The sequence below is a fragment of the Nothobranchius furzeri genome, chromosome 19, assembly GCF_043380555.1.
Source record: "Nothobranchius furzeri strain GRZ-AD chromosome 19, NfurGRZ-RIMD1, whole genome shotgun sequence".
Taxonomy (NCBI): domain Eukaryota; kingdom Metazoa; phylum Chordata; class Actinopteri; order Cyprinodontiformes; family Nothobranchiidae; genus Nothobranchius; species Nothobranchius furzeri.
Genome location: NC_091759.1, coordinates 602,269 through 619,768, shown reverse-complemented (window position 1 = coordinate 619,768; position 17,500 = coordinate 602,269). Strand labels below are relative to the sequence as shown.

The 17,500-nt window shown below is 42.8% G+C and overlaps 1 protein-coding gene across 2 annotated transcripts in view; it reads left to right on the top strand.

Annotated features, from left to right (window-relative positions):
• Nucleotides 1-17,500, top strand: part of znf704 (zinc finger protein 704) — a 67,529-nt gene that overhangs the window by 45,947 nt on the left and 4,082 nt on the right. For both annotated transcript variants that reach the window (XM_070547383.1, XM_070547382.1), the window contains exons 3-4: nt 14,183-14,286; nt 15,011-15,288. In XM_070547383.1, coding sequence (XP_070403484.1) covers nt 14,183-14,286; nt 15,011-15,288 — 382 coding nt within the window. The remainder of the gene's footprint in view (nt 1-14,182; nt 14,287-15,010; nt 15,289-17,500) is intronic.

The window sequence follows — 17,500 nt, the reverse complement described above, 5'->3', positions numbered from 1 at the left end:
CTCTGCTTTTTGATTTTGTCAAGTGAGTTCCAGAGAACTATTGCTTAAGTCCTTAAAAAACCAAAACGTGTCTCCTTGGAAACAAAATATGAATACATGAGAAATGGATAAAACTTGTGTGTGTGTGTGTGTGTGTGTGTGTGTGTGTGTGTGTGTGTGTGTGTGTGTGTGTGTGTGTGTGTGTGTGTGTGTGTGTGAGAGATACAGGAAGAAATCAGATAAGCACACAGTAAATGTGTATCCTGGCCCGCCAGACTCCTCCTTTGTTTAATTCTGCACAGAGAAAGGCTCTGGGAACTCTCCTATTCAAATAGCCCCACCCCCTGAGAATTCTAACCGAGCCAATCAGCGCTGAGTAGCGTACGTCACACACCACAATGCTGAGTTTGTCGAACATGGCGATTGAAGCGGAGTTCGCTACGGCTCTTTCCTCTGTTCTAAATGACTTGGACACAAGTAGAAGCGCTAAAAGCATTTCTTCTAAAGAAATATGTTTGCGCTGTCGCCAGACTCCATTTTGACTACAGCTAAAAAACTACAGCGTCACAGATGTCACACACAGCGAGGCTTAGTTTCTCATAAACAACAAAGACAGCGGCGGAGTTCGCTGCGGCTCTTTCCTCTGTTCTAAATGACTAGAATGTCTTTAAAACCACAAGTAGAAGCACTAAAAGCATTTCTTCTAAAAAAAAAAAGACATTTTCGCCGTTGCCAGATTCCTTTTTTTTCTACAACTAGAAAACTACAGCGTCGTGCGGTACAGTCGGGATTTCAGTCTTTTTTCTGATTGGTTATTTTTGAGCTGCCTAGTCCCGCCCCTCAAGTGCCTCTCTGCCTGAGTTACCTGACTAGTTCTCTGTGCAGAATTAAACCGACAACGAGTCTGGCAGGCCAGGCTAGTAAATGAAAAGCCTTCTGATTTATTGGAGCTTATTGAGGAGGACATGGACTTCATAGTCGAGTGGCTGCTGTAAACGAGAACCCCTCCCTGAAACGTACAGCATCAACGAGAGAAGCCAACCAAAATACACACACACACACACACACACACACACACACACACACACACACACACACACACACACACACACACACACACACACACACACCACTAGACATACAAGCTTTCTCTCTCACGGACACTGGTTAAAGTGTAAGTTCACTAAGAAACAATTTTTTACTTTTTCCTTTTGGAATATGTTTGGTTACTCTGAGTTTATGATGCAGGCTGAACCCATGGTCTCTGAAGCTAACCATTAGCATTAGCAACTTGACAAGACAGCTTTATTTATTTAGCAGATTTCATACACAAAGGTAGATCATTGTGCTTTACAGCAATAAAAACAGACAAGACCAACACAAAAATGAACAATGGAATTACATACACTAAAACTAGAAGAGTAACGTAATATCAATAAAACACTGAGAAGAGTGAAAACAAAGATTAGGCTGAAGGTGTCGGGAGACTAAAACTAAGGCAGTAAAAACTGGTACAATGAACTACAGAAAAACATTGTTCAAAACTAACAGAATTTCAATGCTGGAGTTATTTGTGGAAATAAAACATCAATGTTGCAGAGCAAAAAGAGTTGGTGGTCAAGTCATGGTGCTGTTAGCCAATCAGAGGCGAGATGTCCAAATATCAAGAAAAAATGTCCAAAAACTCCCGTCTGAAGCTCAACTCGGCTGCGGCTCACTTTTGGCTCCTGAAACAAGAGCACAAGTTTTTTTTTCCTACAAAGATCGAATCAGGAGGCATTCTTGTGAACTAAGACCAAAGCAAATGTACTGAAATACGAGTGAAGCATGTGTGGTAACTGAAGTTGGAGAAGCCCTGAGTGTACAGGGGGAGATGCAGAGTGTCCAACAGGGGTGAAGGGAGGAAGAGGACAGAGTATGGATGGAGTGTAGGAGTTAGGGGTGTGCTCAGCAGCACCGGCCTCTTTCAGGGGAATTCCTCTTCCTCGCCACGCCTTCCAGCTGCCTTTATCACAGATGATTGATGGTGTGTGGGGTGTCATAGAAACTAAGGCTGTGTGTGTGTGCATGCGTGCGTGCGTGTGTGTGTGTGTGTGTGTGTGTGTGTGTGTGCAGTCTTGGCTCATTTAACTGTAGATACTTTTAAAGCAAGTTGGTTAAAGAAAGATGATTTTAATGATTTGTGCAGGAAAGATTTTTGATTCAAACCAAGTGTGTTTTCTCTTAACTGGACAAAACCATGTTGCTACTACCAGATGGTTTCCCTCGTAACCATAAAACGAATTGCAGTCTTTAATTTGCTATTTGGCCGGGTTAATATTTTATCTTTAAAGTTGGAATTCACTTAAGACCGATTTGCTACCCTTTGTTGTACAAACACTAATATAAATAGACCAACTAATGTCTAGTTGTAGTGATCTTCCGGCTCTTGGAGAGTACAGATGCTTTTTTCCTCCCTATCTTATCCCAAGGCTCGTCTGTCTCTGGGTGTATGGCGCTTCTGCATTTTTTCTGGAAACTGGAAATTATTAAAAATGGACCTGGTCAGTTGGTCTTTCAACACGATTGACAAAATTTTTTCAACGATGAGAACGGGAGAAGGGGCTCCCGGATGCCCCTCTGGGACAGAACCAGCTGGGCATATCATGGACTCCTGGAAACAGTGGAACCTGATCTGCCTCTCTCAACTGTCTGTAGAGGATTCTGAAGACGTCTGGACATTCGTGGTGTTGGCGTCAGGTTTCCTACTGTTTGGCCTGAGCGGTTACCCGGCTTACCGGAAAATTAATGAGCTGTCAAGGAATATTGTCTCAATGCACAGACTCATATAATTGTCGAGATGAGTCGTAAGCTTGGAAATTTGGCTGAGATTCAGACTCTGGCACAGAAGGTGGATTTGATCAAGGAGAAAGTAGACGGGACAGCACGGTTGGGAATAGATCAATTCACGCCATTATTGGATTTAGAGGGGTTGGAGACCAACAGAACTTTAAGACAGAGAGGAAATTATCTCAGTTTGACCCCAAAACAAGTTCTTATCTGAATCTGGTGCCCTTGAGCCTGTGAGGCTGAAGAGATTACTACCCCTCAGAAGAAATGTGGAATGCTGCCATCGCCATGGCAACTCTGTCTCCCTATCCCAGCCTGGGCGGGACTGCGACCAGTGAAGGCCATTGAATCGTTTCCAGGAGTCACTGTGCTCGCTAAAGCTTGGTTTATGCTTGACGCATTCATTTTCCGCGCGGTGATGCGGCTCGCGGATGGAACGCGCTTCACAACTCGCAGCGTTTATGGTTTGTGCGGCTCGTCTCTGCGGTGAGCCAATATTCTCCCAAACTGTAGGGGGCAGCATGGAGCTCTACAGCATGCATCCAACACAACACCATAGTAAAAGTAGAAATTACTGTTTACACCATGGCATTTCAGCATTTTTAACAGCGTCCTCGTGCGAGCTATTTCTCTCCAAGAATTATTAACTACATGTTGATCACGGTGATCTCTGAGAGCTGAAGCATACAAAAGTCTGTATTTACGAACCTCTGCCATACTAGTTCTTGCCGGTCCGCCATGTTTTTCCGCGTCCGTCCGTCGGCTTGGTTAGAAATTTAACGAGGTGCGCGTTGTGGAAATCTTGAGCTGTGCGGAGACGCGGTGGAGGGGTGTGGTTATTAAAATGACGCAAAATGACGCAACTTTTCCGCGCGGAGCCGTGCGGACCTCGCGGACGCGTCAAGCATAAACCAACCTTAACCCAACTGATGTGAGGAGAGTCCCAACCCTACCACCCCACCTAGTGGACACTTATGTTGTGTAATGTCTGAAGTCTGTTGCATCTCTGTCTGAGGTGGTTTTTGCATAGCAAAGCTGCCCTCCCTGGGGAGGGTAACTCTGAAGTGCCTTTTTTTCCTCCACCTGACCCAATCCTCATGTAACCCTCTGATTACTCTTAAGGTAGCGCGACTTGGGTTGAGAATGACCACAGTCACCAATTCTTGTCATGTGTCTATGTCTATGTATGTATGTATGTCTGATTTCAGAATTGTGTGTACTGAAACTTTAATTTCCCTCTGGGATTAATAAAATATCTTTGAATTGAATTGAATGCTGCATGTCAGTAAATTGTAGGGCTGGGGGTAAACGATTATTTTTAAAACGATTATTCTGACGATTATTTTATCGAATAGTCGACTATTCTAATGACTATTTAGAAAATTAATCTAATGATTATTTTTCTATTGCACAATTAACAAAAACCAGAAAATCTCAAATAAATTCCTCAAAAAAATTGATAAATTCTTACTGTAAGAGAATAAACACTACAGGCCTTCCATTTTGTATAACACTGCGTTTATTGTGTTGGTTGGTTATGTTCTGGTGACGTGTAGAACTTGGGAGTGCAGGCTGCTGCCTGAGAGGTGGTAGAAGATGGAGTGTCTCCATGCTGCTTTGTTTTGGTCACTTATGTGCGTGAGGCGAGTGGTGTTACGGGTTAAACCAAACTCAGGTGATATTTTACACTAAACCGAAAACCCACAACACTCTAAATGTAATAAAAGGGAGATCTACACCACAAAAAAGATGAACTCTAAACCAAAACGTAACAGCTTATCCCAACGCAAGAAGCTGTTAGCGAAGATGCTAACAGTAGCTTTACCAACATTAAGTTCAAGTTACCAAGTTTAAATAAACTAAAAACACCCAGCAGCAAACAGACCAGCACGGAGGAGAGACCTCTACCACCAAAACAGCTCTCCTCATGTCTGAAAGAAGCTCCTTAATGAAGGGAGAAGCGCTCCCGGTGATTTTCTACATCTGCGATAGACACGAAGCAGCGCATCTGACCCCGGAAGTTGTTGTCCGTTGCCGGGAGACAAAGGGGCAAAACAGGAAAATAATCTAGTAGTGGACAGACGTTGTTCCGGGTCTTCGGTATTTGGCGGAGATGTTAGTGAAGGCGGAGAAGAGGGCGAACTAGAGGAAAAACAGGCAGATTCCTCCTCTATTTACAAACTCCTGGGGATGCAACAAGTGGGCGCGGTGCGTCGACTTCCGGATCTGATGTCGACAAATTTTTAGAATCGAGCCGTCGACTTCGTCGAGGCTTCGCTACAGCCCTAGTAAATTGGCCCAAATTCTGGAGAATACCATAAACATTTATTGACAAACACTTAATAAAATATAAAATAGAAAAATTAAGTAAAATAGAAATGATATTTGTTCTATTTTCAAAACGTCCGTCCACAACTGTTATAGGTAATAAACATTCGATGGTCCTGATGTCCGTCTTAATCCAAACTCTACAAAACTCAAACCATAAGAACACAGAAGTAAGTGTTTTAAAATGGGCCAAATTCCACTAAATGATCTCAAAATAAATATCTAAAACAGGACAGTTTATTTAGTTTTTTTGCAAAATACATGAACAAACAACACAATTTGACAAAAATTTCACTAAAATGGCATTAAAAAAAACCACATCACCACCTTTCCAGAAATGTTATTACATGCCACACAACATTTATTGAACAAAACTGAATACAAATCCCATTTTACAAAAAAAATAAAAGTGTTTGCACAATATTATAAAACCATGCAATGCTTATAAAACAAAACCATACACGGAATTTTACTAATGATTCACACAAGGGCTGCACACAACATCAGTACCAAAGGTTTTCTGAAAATCAGAGACAAAATACATAACAACCACTTCCTGTGGAGGGTGGTGTCAGTGTCACAACAGAATATGTGGGTTTGTGGGTAATTAATTAGCCATTTTTAGAAGACACACAATGCTGGCAAATCAGCGTAATATTGCTGCCACAGTGTGTCTTATGAATGCGGCATAAAGTCCCATAGTCATCATCACACTGGTGAAATCCATCTTCACATTTGACTCCCGCATAGGTGCAGCGGTGGCTGTGCTCGGGAACTATTTGGTGGTTTAACCCCCAATCAAGCCCCTTAAAGCTGAGTGTCAAGCAGGGAGGCACTGGGTCCCATTTTTCAAGTCTTTGGTATGATCCCACCCGGAATTGAACCCCCATCTCCCAGTCCCAGGGTGGACACTCTACCACTAGGTCACTGAGCTGGCATGGCAATGCAGTCTTGGTAGTAATATTGCTGCAACACTGGGCTTGTGAATGCATATTACGCTTTGGCGCAACAAAGGGTGTCATGAACACGTTGGGAGTTACTGCCGAGCTCCGGCTGGCTACTGTATTTAAAAATGAAAGTACTCGTGGCAAAACATTTAGCTTTTTGAACAGAATCAGCCTAAATGATAAACTTGAGTGATGCAGCGCTATGGGAGCTTTTCTCCGCCAGAGCTGGAGCTCAGATCACCTGACCGGTCATGGGGACTCTTTAAGGAGCGGTTTTTCAAAAAAAAAAAAAAAAAACGTAATGAGCACGGCTCCGATCGCAATAAAGCAAGTTATGTCTAAGTTAGGGCTGGGCAATAAATTGAAAATTTATCATTATCGAAATTTCTGACTTTTCGGGATAATTTTTCCCATGTCAGTAAATTTGACAATACAAAAATGAAAAGATGTGTGTAGATTGGCCACATTCATGTCCCTTTAAGAAGCTGTACCACCTTGAGTCACGTAAAAATGTGACTCAACGTAATACTTGTGACAGCCCCATCTAGTGGACAACTTTTGTCTCTGCGCATACCTGTAGTTATCGTCCGTTTATCATTATCAAAGTGAAATCCTCAATATACCATATTGATTTTAGTCCATATCGCCCAGCCCTAGTCCAAGAGCAACAGAAGGCCGCGGCAGCGCAGACTGCCCTCATACCCTCTTTATATGGCCATTGCGTAATATTTAGTAAAAAGGACACAATTGTGCCACATTACTTCTATTTTATAAATGACATAGGGCTCCCTAGAGCCCTTTTCTAAAAGAGACTAGTGACTTCCTAATATTGTGTAGAAGCACTAAAAGAACAAGAGGCTCTGATGGTTTCCCTGTTTTCACCATCAAACCAAACTCAAAAATGTGATGAAAAAAAAACCTTGTCCATTTTTTATTGGCTTCCCGTTTAGCTGTCAAATCAAGACGGTTGCAGTAACATGAACTCCTCTCCTTGCAGTGTTTTCACTGAAACAGGACTCTGTGTCCCCCACAACGGTGGCAACACACACACACACACACACACACACACACACACACACACACACACACACACACACACACACACACACACACACACACACACACACACACAGTACTTCGCTGGCTGATTGGCAAAAAGCCAAGTCTCTGGTCAAACTCATCCCACCCCTGAAGAGGGAGCTGTTGGTTTGCTCATGCCTCCGTCCATTTTCTGCTAACAGGATTTTTCTAACGTCATCTCCAGCATGTGTTGTTGATTTTCTCAGCACCCAGTCAGCTTTTCCTGTCTTTTTTTATTGCAGCAAGATCCGGTAGCTCCTAAATTCTCAGTAGCAAATCGTCTGAATTTATTCTGTAGTTTTTAGATGTTTTGTTGTCTTGTTTTATTCTGTCTGGTAGATTTAAACATGCACACTGTTGAAAAAGTAAACTTGCTCTCTAAATTTAAATACGAGGGATGCAAATTATAACACCTGCTACATGAATATAAATTAGAAGATGAAAAGTAGTTTAAAATAAGCATTTTTTGTCTGTATTATATTGATTTATCCAATAAGCAATTTATTATAGCATTTTGTTTTTGTATTTTATAAGTGAGAAAGGCGCATAAAACAGTCGCTTTTATTCATTGTGCTGGTTCTAGAGAACTTGTGTATACACACACACACACACACACACACACACACACACACACACACACACACACACACACACACACACACACACACTTATTCCATCTTGATAAGACCTCGCCTAAGGAGTGTGTGTCTGACCCTCCTACTGCTTCTAGCTTTTATTTTTACCCCGTCTGTCAACAGATGAACAACTCCATTGGTCCACAAAAGATGTCAGATCCCACTTGATTTCAAATGTTTTGTTCCCGCTGTTGGAAAGGATTGTTTTTGCAGCTGAAACGGTCAGTTGAATTATTGATTACGCTGATTAATTGATCAACTGTTTACTGCTTTTTTTAAAAAGAGGAACAAAAACTGTAAAATATTCAGGAATTCAAGTGTTGCTGAGTTTTTAATTATTAAAAGGAAAGAAATCCCTGTCAGGATTTTTCATAGTAAAAAAAAACCCCGTGGTATTAGAGATTATTGTTTAATGTGGGGGAAACTAATTAATGTCAGGCTAGTTTGTTTTTTAAATATTTTCTTTAGCTTCAGTGAAATAGTGTCTAAAACAGGGACAGTTTTGTGGAAAAGAGCGTTATAAATGCTGTAAATTGTAGATATTGTCTGTACATTAAAGCATTTCTATGACTTTACCGGACTTCGGTGAAAATCAGCATTCTGTTAAAAGCCAGCAGTAAAATAAAATTTCACCAATCATGTAATCTGCTTTAGTAAACAAGCTCTTAACTTTCCTTCATAGTTTTCTGTTGATTGTGCCACACGTCAGAGATAATGCTCTGTTCACGAAGTCCCCAGGGCCACAAGACGTTTCATAGCGAATAATTAAAGTGAATATTATAACAAAAACTCAGAGACACAATTTTCCAATACTTGAAACTCATTTCTGAAAATTCACTTAGCCATCTATTATCCACCCGAGCCTGTCCCCTGTGTCGTATGTATCACGTTCCCTAGCACGCATCACAAACACGCACGGCGTGTTAATTAAGACCATAATTACCAGTTGGACATCATTTTGGTTTGATAAGACCACTAATGACGAAAGCGATTGGAGGAAATCCCTCTCCTGCTCGCTCCGGCCCTCCATGTCGTCCATTACATCTTAATTATTTGTCACCTTAATGTATTTTCCTAAGATTGACTCGTCCCTATTTTAAGACAGACAAATCTTCGTGTAATTATGGTCCGATAGTGTCGCCGCGGAGACGATGTCTACAGTCAGGCGGTGTCCTCCCAAGGTGACCAGGAAGTGGTTTTACGACGATGCAGGAGGGGGAGGTTATGACTAAAAGTGACAGTCACAGCTTCTTTTTTTTGATTTATGTGGAAGCTTTAATGACATCATATTCAGCAGCTGAAGGGGTAATAAATTAGCCATCAGCTAATGGAAGCCGAGCGGGTTTTCTCCTGAAACATCCTACACTTTTAATTCAGTCGCATTTTAGGAGTCTGTCAAGTGAAACAACATAACAAAATTGTAGTACTTTTTTTAATGGATTCAGTTTTAGTGTGCAGACTTCAGCTAAATACGTTTGATATAAATCACACAAAAATACTCCCTCCAGGTTTGTTTTTATTTAGAGAGGAGATCTGGAAATCCCCCTCTCCCTCCCTGCTGGGTGTAGCATAGACCCTCCGTCGCCTCGACGCGGTGGACACATGGAGAAACACACACGTGATGCTCTGGTCAAAAAGCAATCTGAGGTTTGAGCGAAGCCACGCGGGAACAAGAAGACATCTGAGATGCTGTGATGTCAGGACCCAGGCTGTTCTCACCTAGACACAAACAAATCGATCTGTGGGTGTGTTGCTTTCAGCTCGCCTGCCTTAGCATGAATTGTGTTGGATTCATATTTATGGAAAGCTTGTTTTGCTCTGAACAGTTCAGACGACCAGGTGTTGAACGAACACCTGAGATGACAGTTGGAGGTTATTTTTGTGGTTCTGCTCAAGAACTTTTTTTTTTTAAACCAAATTCTTGCAACGTGCCATTACTGTGTTGTCTTAACATTGGTGGGTGTGTGAGTCTGGGACTTTCCCAGAAGCGTTTTTTAATTTTAGTTTTATTCTATAAGGATTTATTAGTAACTTAAAGCTGTTCCAAAATAAACACTGAGCTCCACATCCAGGCTTTTACTAAATGTCTCAAGATTTGTTGTTATTTTCTGGAAATACAGGTGAAACTCGAAAAATCAGAATATGGTACAAAAGTTTGCAAAAGGATTCCTGGGCCTTTAGATGGTCTCTCAGTCTAAACGGAATTACCGAGATGAATGGACTTTTGCATCATATTTAAATTTTTCCTGTTTCACCTGTAAAGTCACAATCATCTCTATAATTTACTGGTTCACCTCCAACCTTAACACAACCAGATATTTTTTTATTTATTGCAGCATTTTTAGTTTTGCTTAATTGATTTTATAAAACTCATTCATGAACATCTAACGGATGTTGGATTTTACCATTTACTGTATAGAGCTCCGGGAGTTGACGTCACTTCTCCCGGCATGCAACAGTTCAAATCGAAACGGCGCCATCTTGGCAGGCAGAAGCCCGCAGCTGGACTATTTGTTATTGTCAGAAAACTCAATCAAACGGGAAATCTGGTAGATTCCTGTTGTGTCCCAGGATGCAGAACAGACGCGGACGACATAAGGAATGAGCCTTCTACAGGATTCCCCAAGATCCGGAGCGCCGCAAACGTTGGATCATTGTAATAAAACGCGCTAGTGACCGGGCGAAAATGAAGCTGTGGGATCCCGAGAGTAAAGGTTTTCACTTATGCAGCGACCACTTCATATCAGGTACTTAAACCAACGTTTCCTCAACTGTGTATGGTATTTATTTTAAATGCTTTTATTATGATTCTTAGTGGGCTTCCTAAACTTATTTTGGCGTGGCTTTTTCTGTCTTATTACTCATAGCAACAAGTAAACATCACGTAAAACGTTGCCTCGTGAGTTCTGCGTGCTGCCGTTTACGTGTTTTATGGTCACAGCAATTAACCGGCTAAGCTGTATTTAATTTTTAAGCAATGGTTGATCAATTGTCAGATCACACATAAAAAGCACTTTGGATTGCTATTATCTGTCTCACCGAGACTACTTACGTGTAAATCTGTTATTTGTCCATCCATCCATCCATTTTCATCCGCGTATCCGGAGTCGGGTTGCGGGGGCAGTAGCGTGACTTCCCTCTCCCCAGCCGCCAGAGCCAGCTCCTCTGGGTAAATCCCAAGGGGTTCCCCGGTCAGGTCCGGTGTTGTGCCGGTAAGAAGCCCGCTCCGACAGCTTCTGGCGTTTTTAAAAAGTATCCCAGGGACACGGTAAGGGTCGGAGATGTTTAGTCTATTTAATTTCTGACTATATAAAACTATTTCTTCTGTTTTAAAGTGTGAAGTAAACTCTGACGAAGTAAAATCCAAGCGGATCCCGTTCATGTTCATAGTTACATCCGTGTTTGTTTACCTTTTTTGCATGCCAAAATGGAGTCCACTAACTGAGAGTCACGTGGGGTCCGGAGCTCTATAGGAAACTGATTGTAAACATCTTAACCTAGTGGTCACTAGTGGTATTGCCGTTAAAAGTGATGAGAAAATTATGTGCAGCAGCAGAAATGCAAGTAAATGTGTTAATGCACGTACCGATGCACTAATGTATGTACCGATGCACTAATGCACGTACCGATGCACTAATGCACGTACCGATGCACGTACCAATGCACTAATGCACGTACCGATGCACTAATACACGTACCGATGCACGTACCGATGCACTAATACATGTACCGATGCACTAATGCACGTACCAATGCACTAATACACGTACCAATTAGGCTTGGGCGGTATCCAAATTTGAATACCGTCTAACTTCCACTTAATTTTACCCCGGTATACTGTATTACCGTGAATACTTACAAAGTATGACATAAGCCTCACGTGGACCTTAACCTTTCTGAATCCGAATACCAAACAATTACTAAAAAAAAACAACGCAACTCACATACTATTAACAACATTTATTAACACAAAAAACGCAGCTTATAAACAAGTGCAAAGAGTCAACAGTCCAAGAGCAATAAATCAACATAAAAACCCAGGACAGCTGTTGTGCGCAAATCAAGTGAACAACTTATCAACGAGCAGCATGAAACAGTGCAAATAGGCCGTAACAGTCAACAAGAGTTGAATAACCATAAACACTGAAATTATAAAAATTATTGCAATCAAAACAACTGCATTAAAATTATAAAAAGAAAACTCCATCACACGGCCACACGCGCGCGCGCACACACACACACACACACACACACACACACACACACACAGGAGTGTGAACATTACGGCATGTTGCAGCAAATCTAGTTAAGATTTCTCGCCAGAAAAACCAGCATGTTTACTTTTTCTGGGTTCAAGTTTGCACGTTGTGGACCAACAACTTTACCTGCGGTGCTGAAAACCCGCTCCGATGGTGAGCTGGTGGCACAAATACATAGATACCTCCGGGGCAGTCATGACATCTGGGGAAAACGACTGGCAGCATATTTCCACTAGGGATGCACCGATGGATCGGCATTTGATCCCAATCGGCCGATAGCGCCCCTATCGGTTTTGATTGGAGTTTTCAAAATAGATCAAAGCAGACCGATCAGGTAGGGTTGTCACGGTAACCAGTGTAGTGGTAAACCCCGGTAAAAAAATAAAAGTTGACAATAATAATAACCGTCTTGTTTTTTTTTTAAAACTATATTATCTCGGTGGATTACCGTGGCTGCGGTGTAGGCGCGGTGACCCTTACCAGCCACCGTATCATCTACTGAAGTTGCCGGCGGCACATGCGCACTTTGATGTTTACAACCAAAACTTTCTTGAAGCTAAAGCTGAAATAATGGCCAAAGGAGGAGACGGCAACACTCAGGAGGACATTTATTATCCCTCAAAGAAGACCAAGTGGGAAGTACGGGCATCTTTTGGATATTTGAAGAATGCCGAGGGACAGTTGATAGAAGACGGCTATCCTGTTTGAAGCACGAGCAGAAAAAGTGTCTGTGAAAGGCAGCAACGCTTCAAATCTCATGACACATCTGCGTGGCCATCACCCACAACTCTACAGTCAACGCAAGGCAAGCTAACGTTAGCGTTTTAGCTAAAATGCGTGATCCGAGGATTTGGGTTGAGGGAGAATGCAACAAGTCGCTATATAAAGCAGCCGCAGCGCCGCTACCTGCATATAAACCGTGTCGCGGACACCCCCATGTTGAAATGACGCTATGCATTACGGGGCTCCCAGGGACAGATAAGAGTTGGTCTCTCTCTGAGAATAATTATGAATTTAACAATGATTACTGCCTGATGACATTTTCCCACATCTGCAAAGCTCACTGGAAGGACACAAACCGAGGATGATATTTTCCTGATATAGGGTTTATTACTCAAGTAAGGATAAAAAAGTATCTGATTAGAAGGCTACTTGAGTACTGAGTATCATCTGATCTAATATTTTTATAATGATGACCTCAAACAGACATAAAATAAGAAGTTATGGGCAAATATTGGTATAATATAGTTTGATTTTCTACGTGTATGTTCAGTTTTCCAGGGACTCTGAAACCGATTAATAGGGTAGACCGATATTTCGGGCCGATATTTGTTCCTAGTAAAGCCGATTTAAAAGTCAGGCACATCCTCGGGCAGCCCGATGCTGTTGCAGGATATAATTTAAATCTGTTTTTATGTTCACTAATAATATCTGCATACTAAATATTCTAAAATAACTTTATTTAGGTGTCTGACTTTAACACTGAGCAGTGCACAAAGTTAAGATTTCGGTCGACCTTTCCTCCTCATCGTGTATTCATGTTTATCTCTTCTTTTCAATAAAATTCTTTCCTTGAAGCACATTGTTTTTTTACTTTATTTATAAAAAGTAAATAAATGCGCGTTTCTCTGCCCTCCACTGCTTTTGCCCCTACCGTAACCCGTAACGATGAAGATGCTGTACTTAATGGATCTGAGCAGTTATAAACATGATGGCTGATGTCGAGTTCCTCCAAGGCAAAATAAGATTTCACCACTGTAATAAAGTTTTGTTTGATCATTTGACATCCACACACTTCCACAGGCTCACACACACACACACACACACACACACACACACACACACACACACACACACACACATGGCTCTCCACATGAATAGTCAAGATGCACCACAGGTACTCTGTCAGTAATAAAGCTGCTGACGTGTCTTTGATCACTGCCGGAGTGCTTTTGTTGGAGGAGTCGTGCATCTTTGAGCTGACTGTTGTTACAGTTTGGTTTATTATGTCAGAATTGGTCAGTTTAGATTCTGACTTTGTTGAATGTTATGCATTTATTGTTGTCGGGGTTAAAGGTGCCTCTGTTTCTTTAAGCTGAAATGTTTGTGTGTTCTGCTCCGACAGAAGGTCTGAGGAGGAGGTGGATATGGACAAAGTGACGGCTGCCATGGTTCTGACGAGCCTGTCCACGAGCCCGCTGGTCCGGAGTCCACCAGTCAAAGTTAGCGGTGAGTTGGACCACAGCGCAGTCCTGCAGCTCAGTCACAAATCAAACACAATGAAATGATCATTCCTGTACTCTGACATTTCTTTCCTCTTGCCGTTATCTCGTGAGTGCACGTGGAAGCTCGGGTCGGCAGGTTACCGCTAGCTGCTGTGCCTCATGATTGCTTCATCAATAAGTTGTTACAAATCCACCAAGGAGCACAAAGAGTTTGGATCTCTGCCGCTCAACATGGTGGCAGGAATCAAAAGTCGTCTCCATGGTTAACCGAGCGCGCAGAAACGCTCCTATTGGGTCCGACGCGCAACAAACTCCTGCACTAATTTGATAAAAACCATCTCCACTGTTTAGAAAGCTTAATAAATCCTTTTATCTACCAGAGAAACCAAACGTGAAGAGCTTCATATTTTATTTCTGGTGCGTCACTGAAGTCTTTTATGTAAAAAGCTGCAGCAGTAATGAAAGGAGGGCCCCCCACCAAGACGCTGTTTACTTTGTAAAACTGGGTCTCGCTCGCTCCGGCGGTTATTCACACACACGCCAAAGTTTCACAGCCTTTTCTTTACAAAGCCAGAATCCTTTTGGAGTTGATATTTAAATGAAATGTTCCTTTGATCTATAAAAACCAGACCTTGTTGGTGTCTCAGAGGGATCACAGAACAGGAAAGTAACTTTCAGTTTCCATCGCTTCAAACCTCCTTATATTCTCATGTTTGTGGTCTTCTCAGAAGGTCTGAGTGGTTCGTGGAAGGAGAACGGCTCAGCTGGACCCTTCACCCCATCGAGCAACAGCTCCTCGGGAGGCTACTGGAGCTGGTCCGCTCCCAGCGACCAATCCAACCCTTCCACGCCTTCTCCACCACTCTCCGCCGACAGCTTCAAGCCATTCCGCGTACCAAGCCAAGGCGGCGTGGGGCCCGGCCCGGCGGGAGTCGAGGACCCGAGTCTGGATGAGCAGGACGGCAGCAGCCTCCTCTTCGATGAGCCAATCCCTCGCAAGCGCAAGGTAAATCTCAAATGTTAGCTAACCAAATCAGCTTAATGTGTCCTAGAGACGGAAATGAGACAGAACAGAGTCGGTATTGGTGATGGCAGAAGAAGAGAGAAGATGACGTCATTTCACTTTTCTCTTTGATCTCTACACATCACCGACAGCTCACGGTCTTGATGAGTTTCAGACGTGTTCTCTCCTCCCTCCATCCCTCCTTTATGTCCCTTTCTCTTCATTCACGTCCTCCCCACACATTTATAATTACTAATCAGTCCTGGAAGGACTTTAATCAACCACAACCCTCCTGGGTTAGCTTCTACTGATGTTTATCAATAACAAAGTCGTGGTGGGAGGTGGAGAAACTTCAATAAGTTCACAGATTCTAGAAAAAGGAAGAACCTTCATTCCAGAGAGCTTTAATAACGATGTTGGTAACAGTTGTGAGGTTTGTGTCTGCGAGTCTCCTCGGGTGTTCTAGTTCTTCTCTTTGCAACACAATACCATCAGAAGATGGTGGAGGGGCATTTAATTAACTGTGAAGTGTTTGTATGAAGCGAGCGCGCTAACGCACAACAAAGGCTTTTGTTGTCAAAGACAAAACGATGCTCGGGGACGGGCGATCGCTGCAAGTTTCTGATATAAAACAGAAAGAAAAACATCATCTTGTCAGAATTAAATCAGCCTCCTGAACAAACGTTTGACGGACAGGCCTGCAAGTCCGTTTGTGGTGAATCAGAGTGGAGGGCAGAGAGGCTTTCACAGCCTTTCTCCACAGGAGAGCGCTAATACGGTGTGTCTGGGACGACGGATGTCATTACTGTAGACCAGAGCTTCCCTAAGGGTGCGCGAGCTGCCGCTAGGGGGTGCGTGAGGTGAAAAGTGTAATGGCTGCGGAGCTCAGAGAAGTCTGTCATATGTCACCACTGGCGTAGCCAGAAACTCATTTGTGGGTGGGCCAAAGAAAAAGTAAGTGGGCCCAATAAACGTCATTTAAAACAAGTATATTTTGCGTGTGTGTGTGTCCGCCGCATGTGCCCTAGCTTCATAATAATAATGCGCTGAGCTTCAGCGCTCCGGCCTGCGCACGCTGTCAATAGCAAGGTATGTTCCAACGGTGTTGGAGGAATCTGAAGGTGGTGAGTCATTCTGGCAGAATGTAATTAACACCTGTCTCATGCAGGTGTTCTGACATTGTAAACCTCACACACAGAACATTGTGGATGTAACTAAATAAATCAAGAAATATTCCCATCTGAGCATTTTAGCATTATTATTTTATTATATTAGCACACTGACTGTGGGACAGCATTCTAAACGTGTCAGGCTATTAACAGCGCGCTGAAGATCTGAAGTTCAGGGTGCGTCTGTCAGAGGTCAGACGCGTTCCAGCGGAGCCACGGCTCACGGGTGCACATGTGAGCACATCTGGACGCGGTGACTGGAGCGGCTCATGGAGCTGTGCCGCGCACACACACACACACACAGATTCAATAAGCGCACGCTGCACAAACTCCGACGCTGCGCTGTGCCGTCAGACTGAAGGCAGAAATGAGCGCTGCCTCCTCCGTGATAAAAACTTTTAAGAGGTTTTATAACATTTTTCATTCAAGGTCAAATTAAGATATTAGCTTCTATTTTGGGATGACGTATGAAATTAGGGTCCGCTCCAGCCAGTGACTCCTCATGAACCTGACCACAACTCATGTTACTGCAGCATTTGTTATTCCAGTCCGCGTGGCAGCGGATCGCAGATTCAGCCACACCATAAAACAGCAATAAGTCGGTCTGAGGCAAAAGTGAACCTCATGGCTATAACTTTACCATATTTTCCCCTATTGACATTTGATTACGCACAAGTAGGTGACCAGCTCAGGTTTACGCAGAGCAGAAGGAAGGAGAGCGCTCTGGCCGCAGGTTAAACGTTCCTACTTTAAGAAAACCGTTAAATTGCATTGTTGATGTGCTACCTGGGCACTCTGAATATTTATCTAAAATGAAATCAAAGGAAATTGTAATGGTAATGAATGTTTATTAATTACTATTTAAAAAATGAAAGTGATGGGGGAAAAGGCCGATCTTACAGAGGCGAGTCGGACGCTGTTTCATTCAACTGTCAATGTGCTTTCTCGTTAAGTGTTCATGCATAACCGAGATGCTGCCGTGATACACGAGGACTGCTTCGCAAATAATGCAGGTCATCTTTTTATTCGCCGAATCCAGGCTAGAA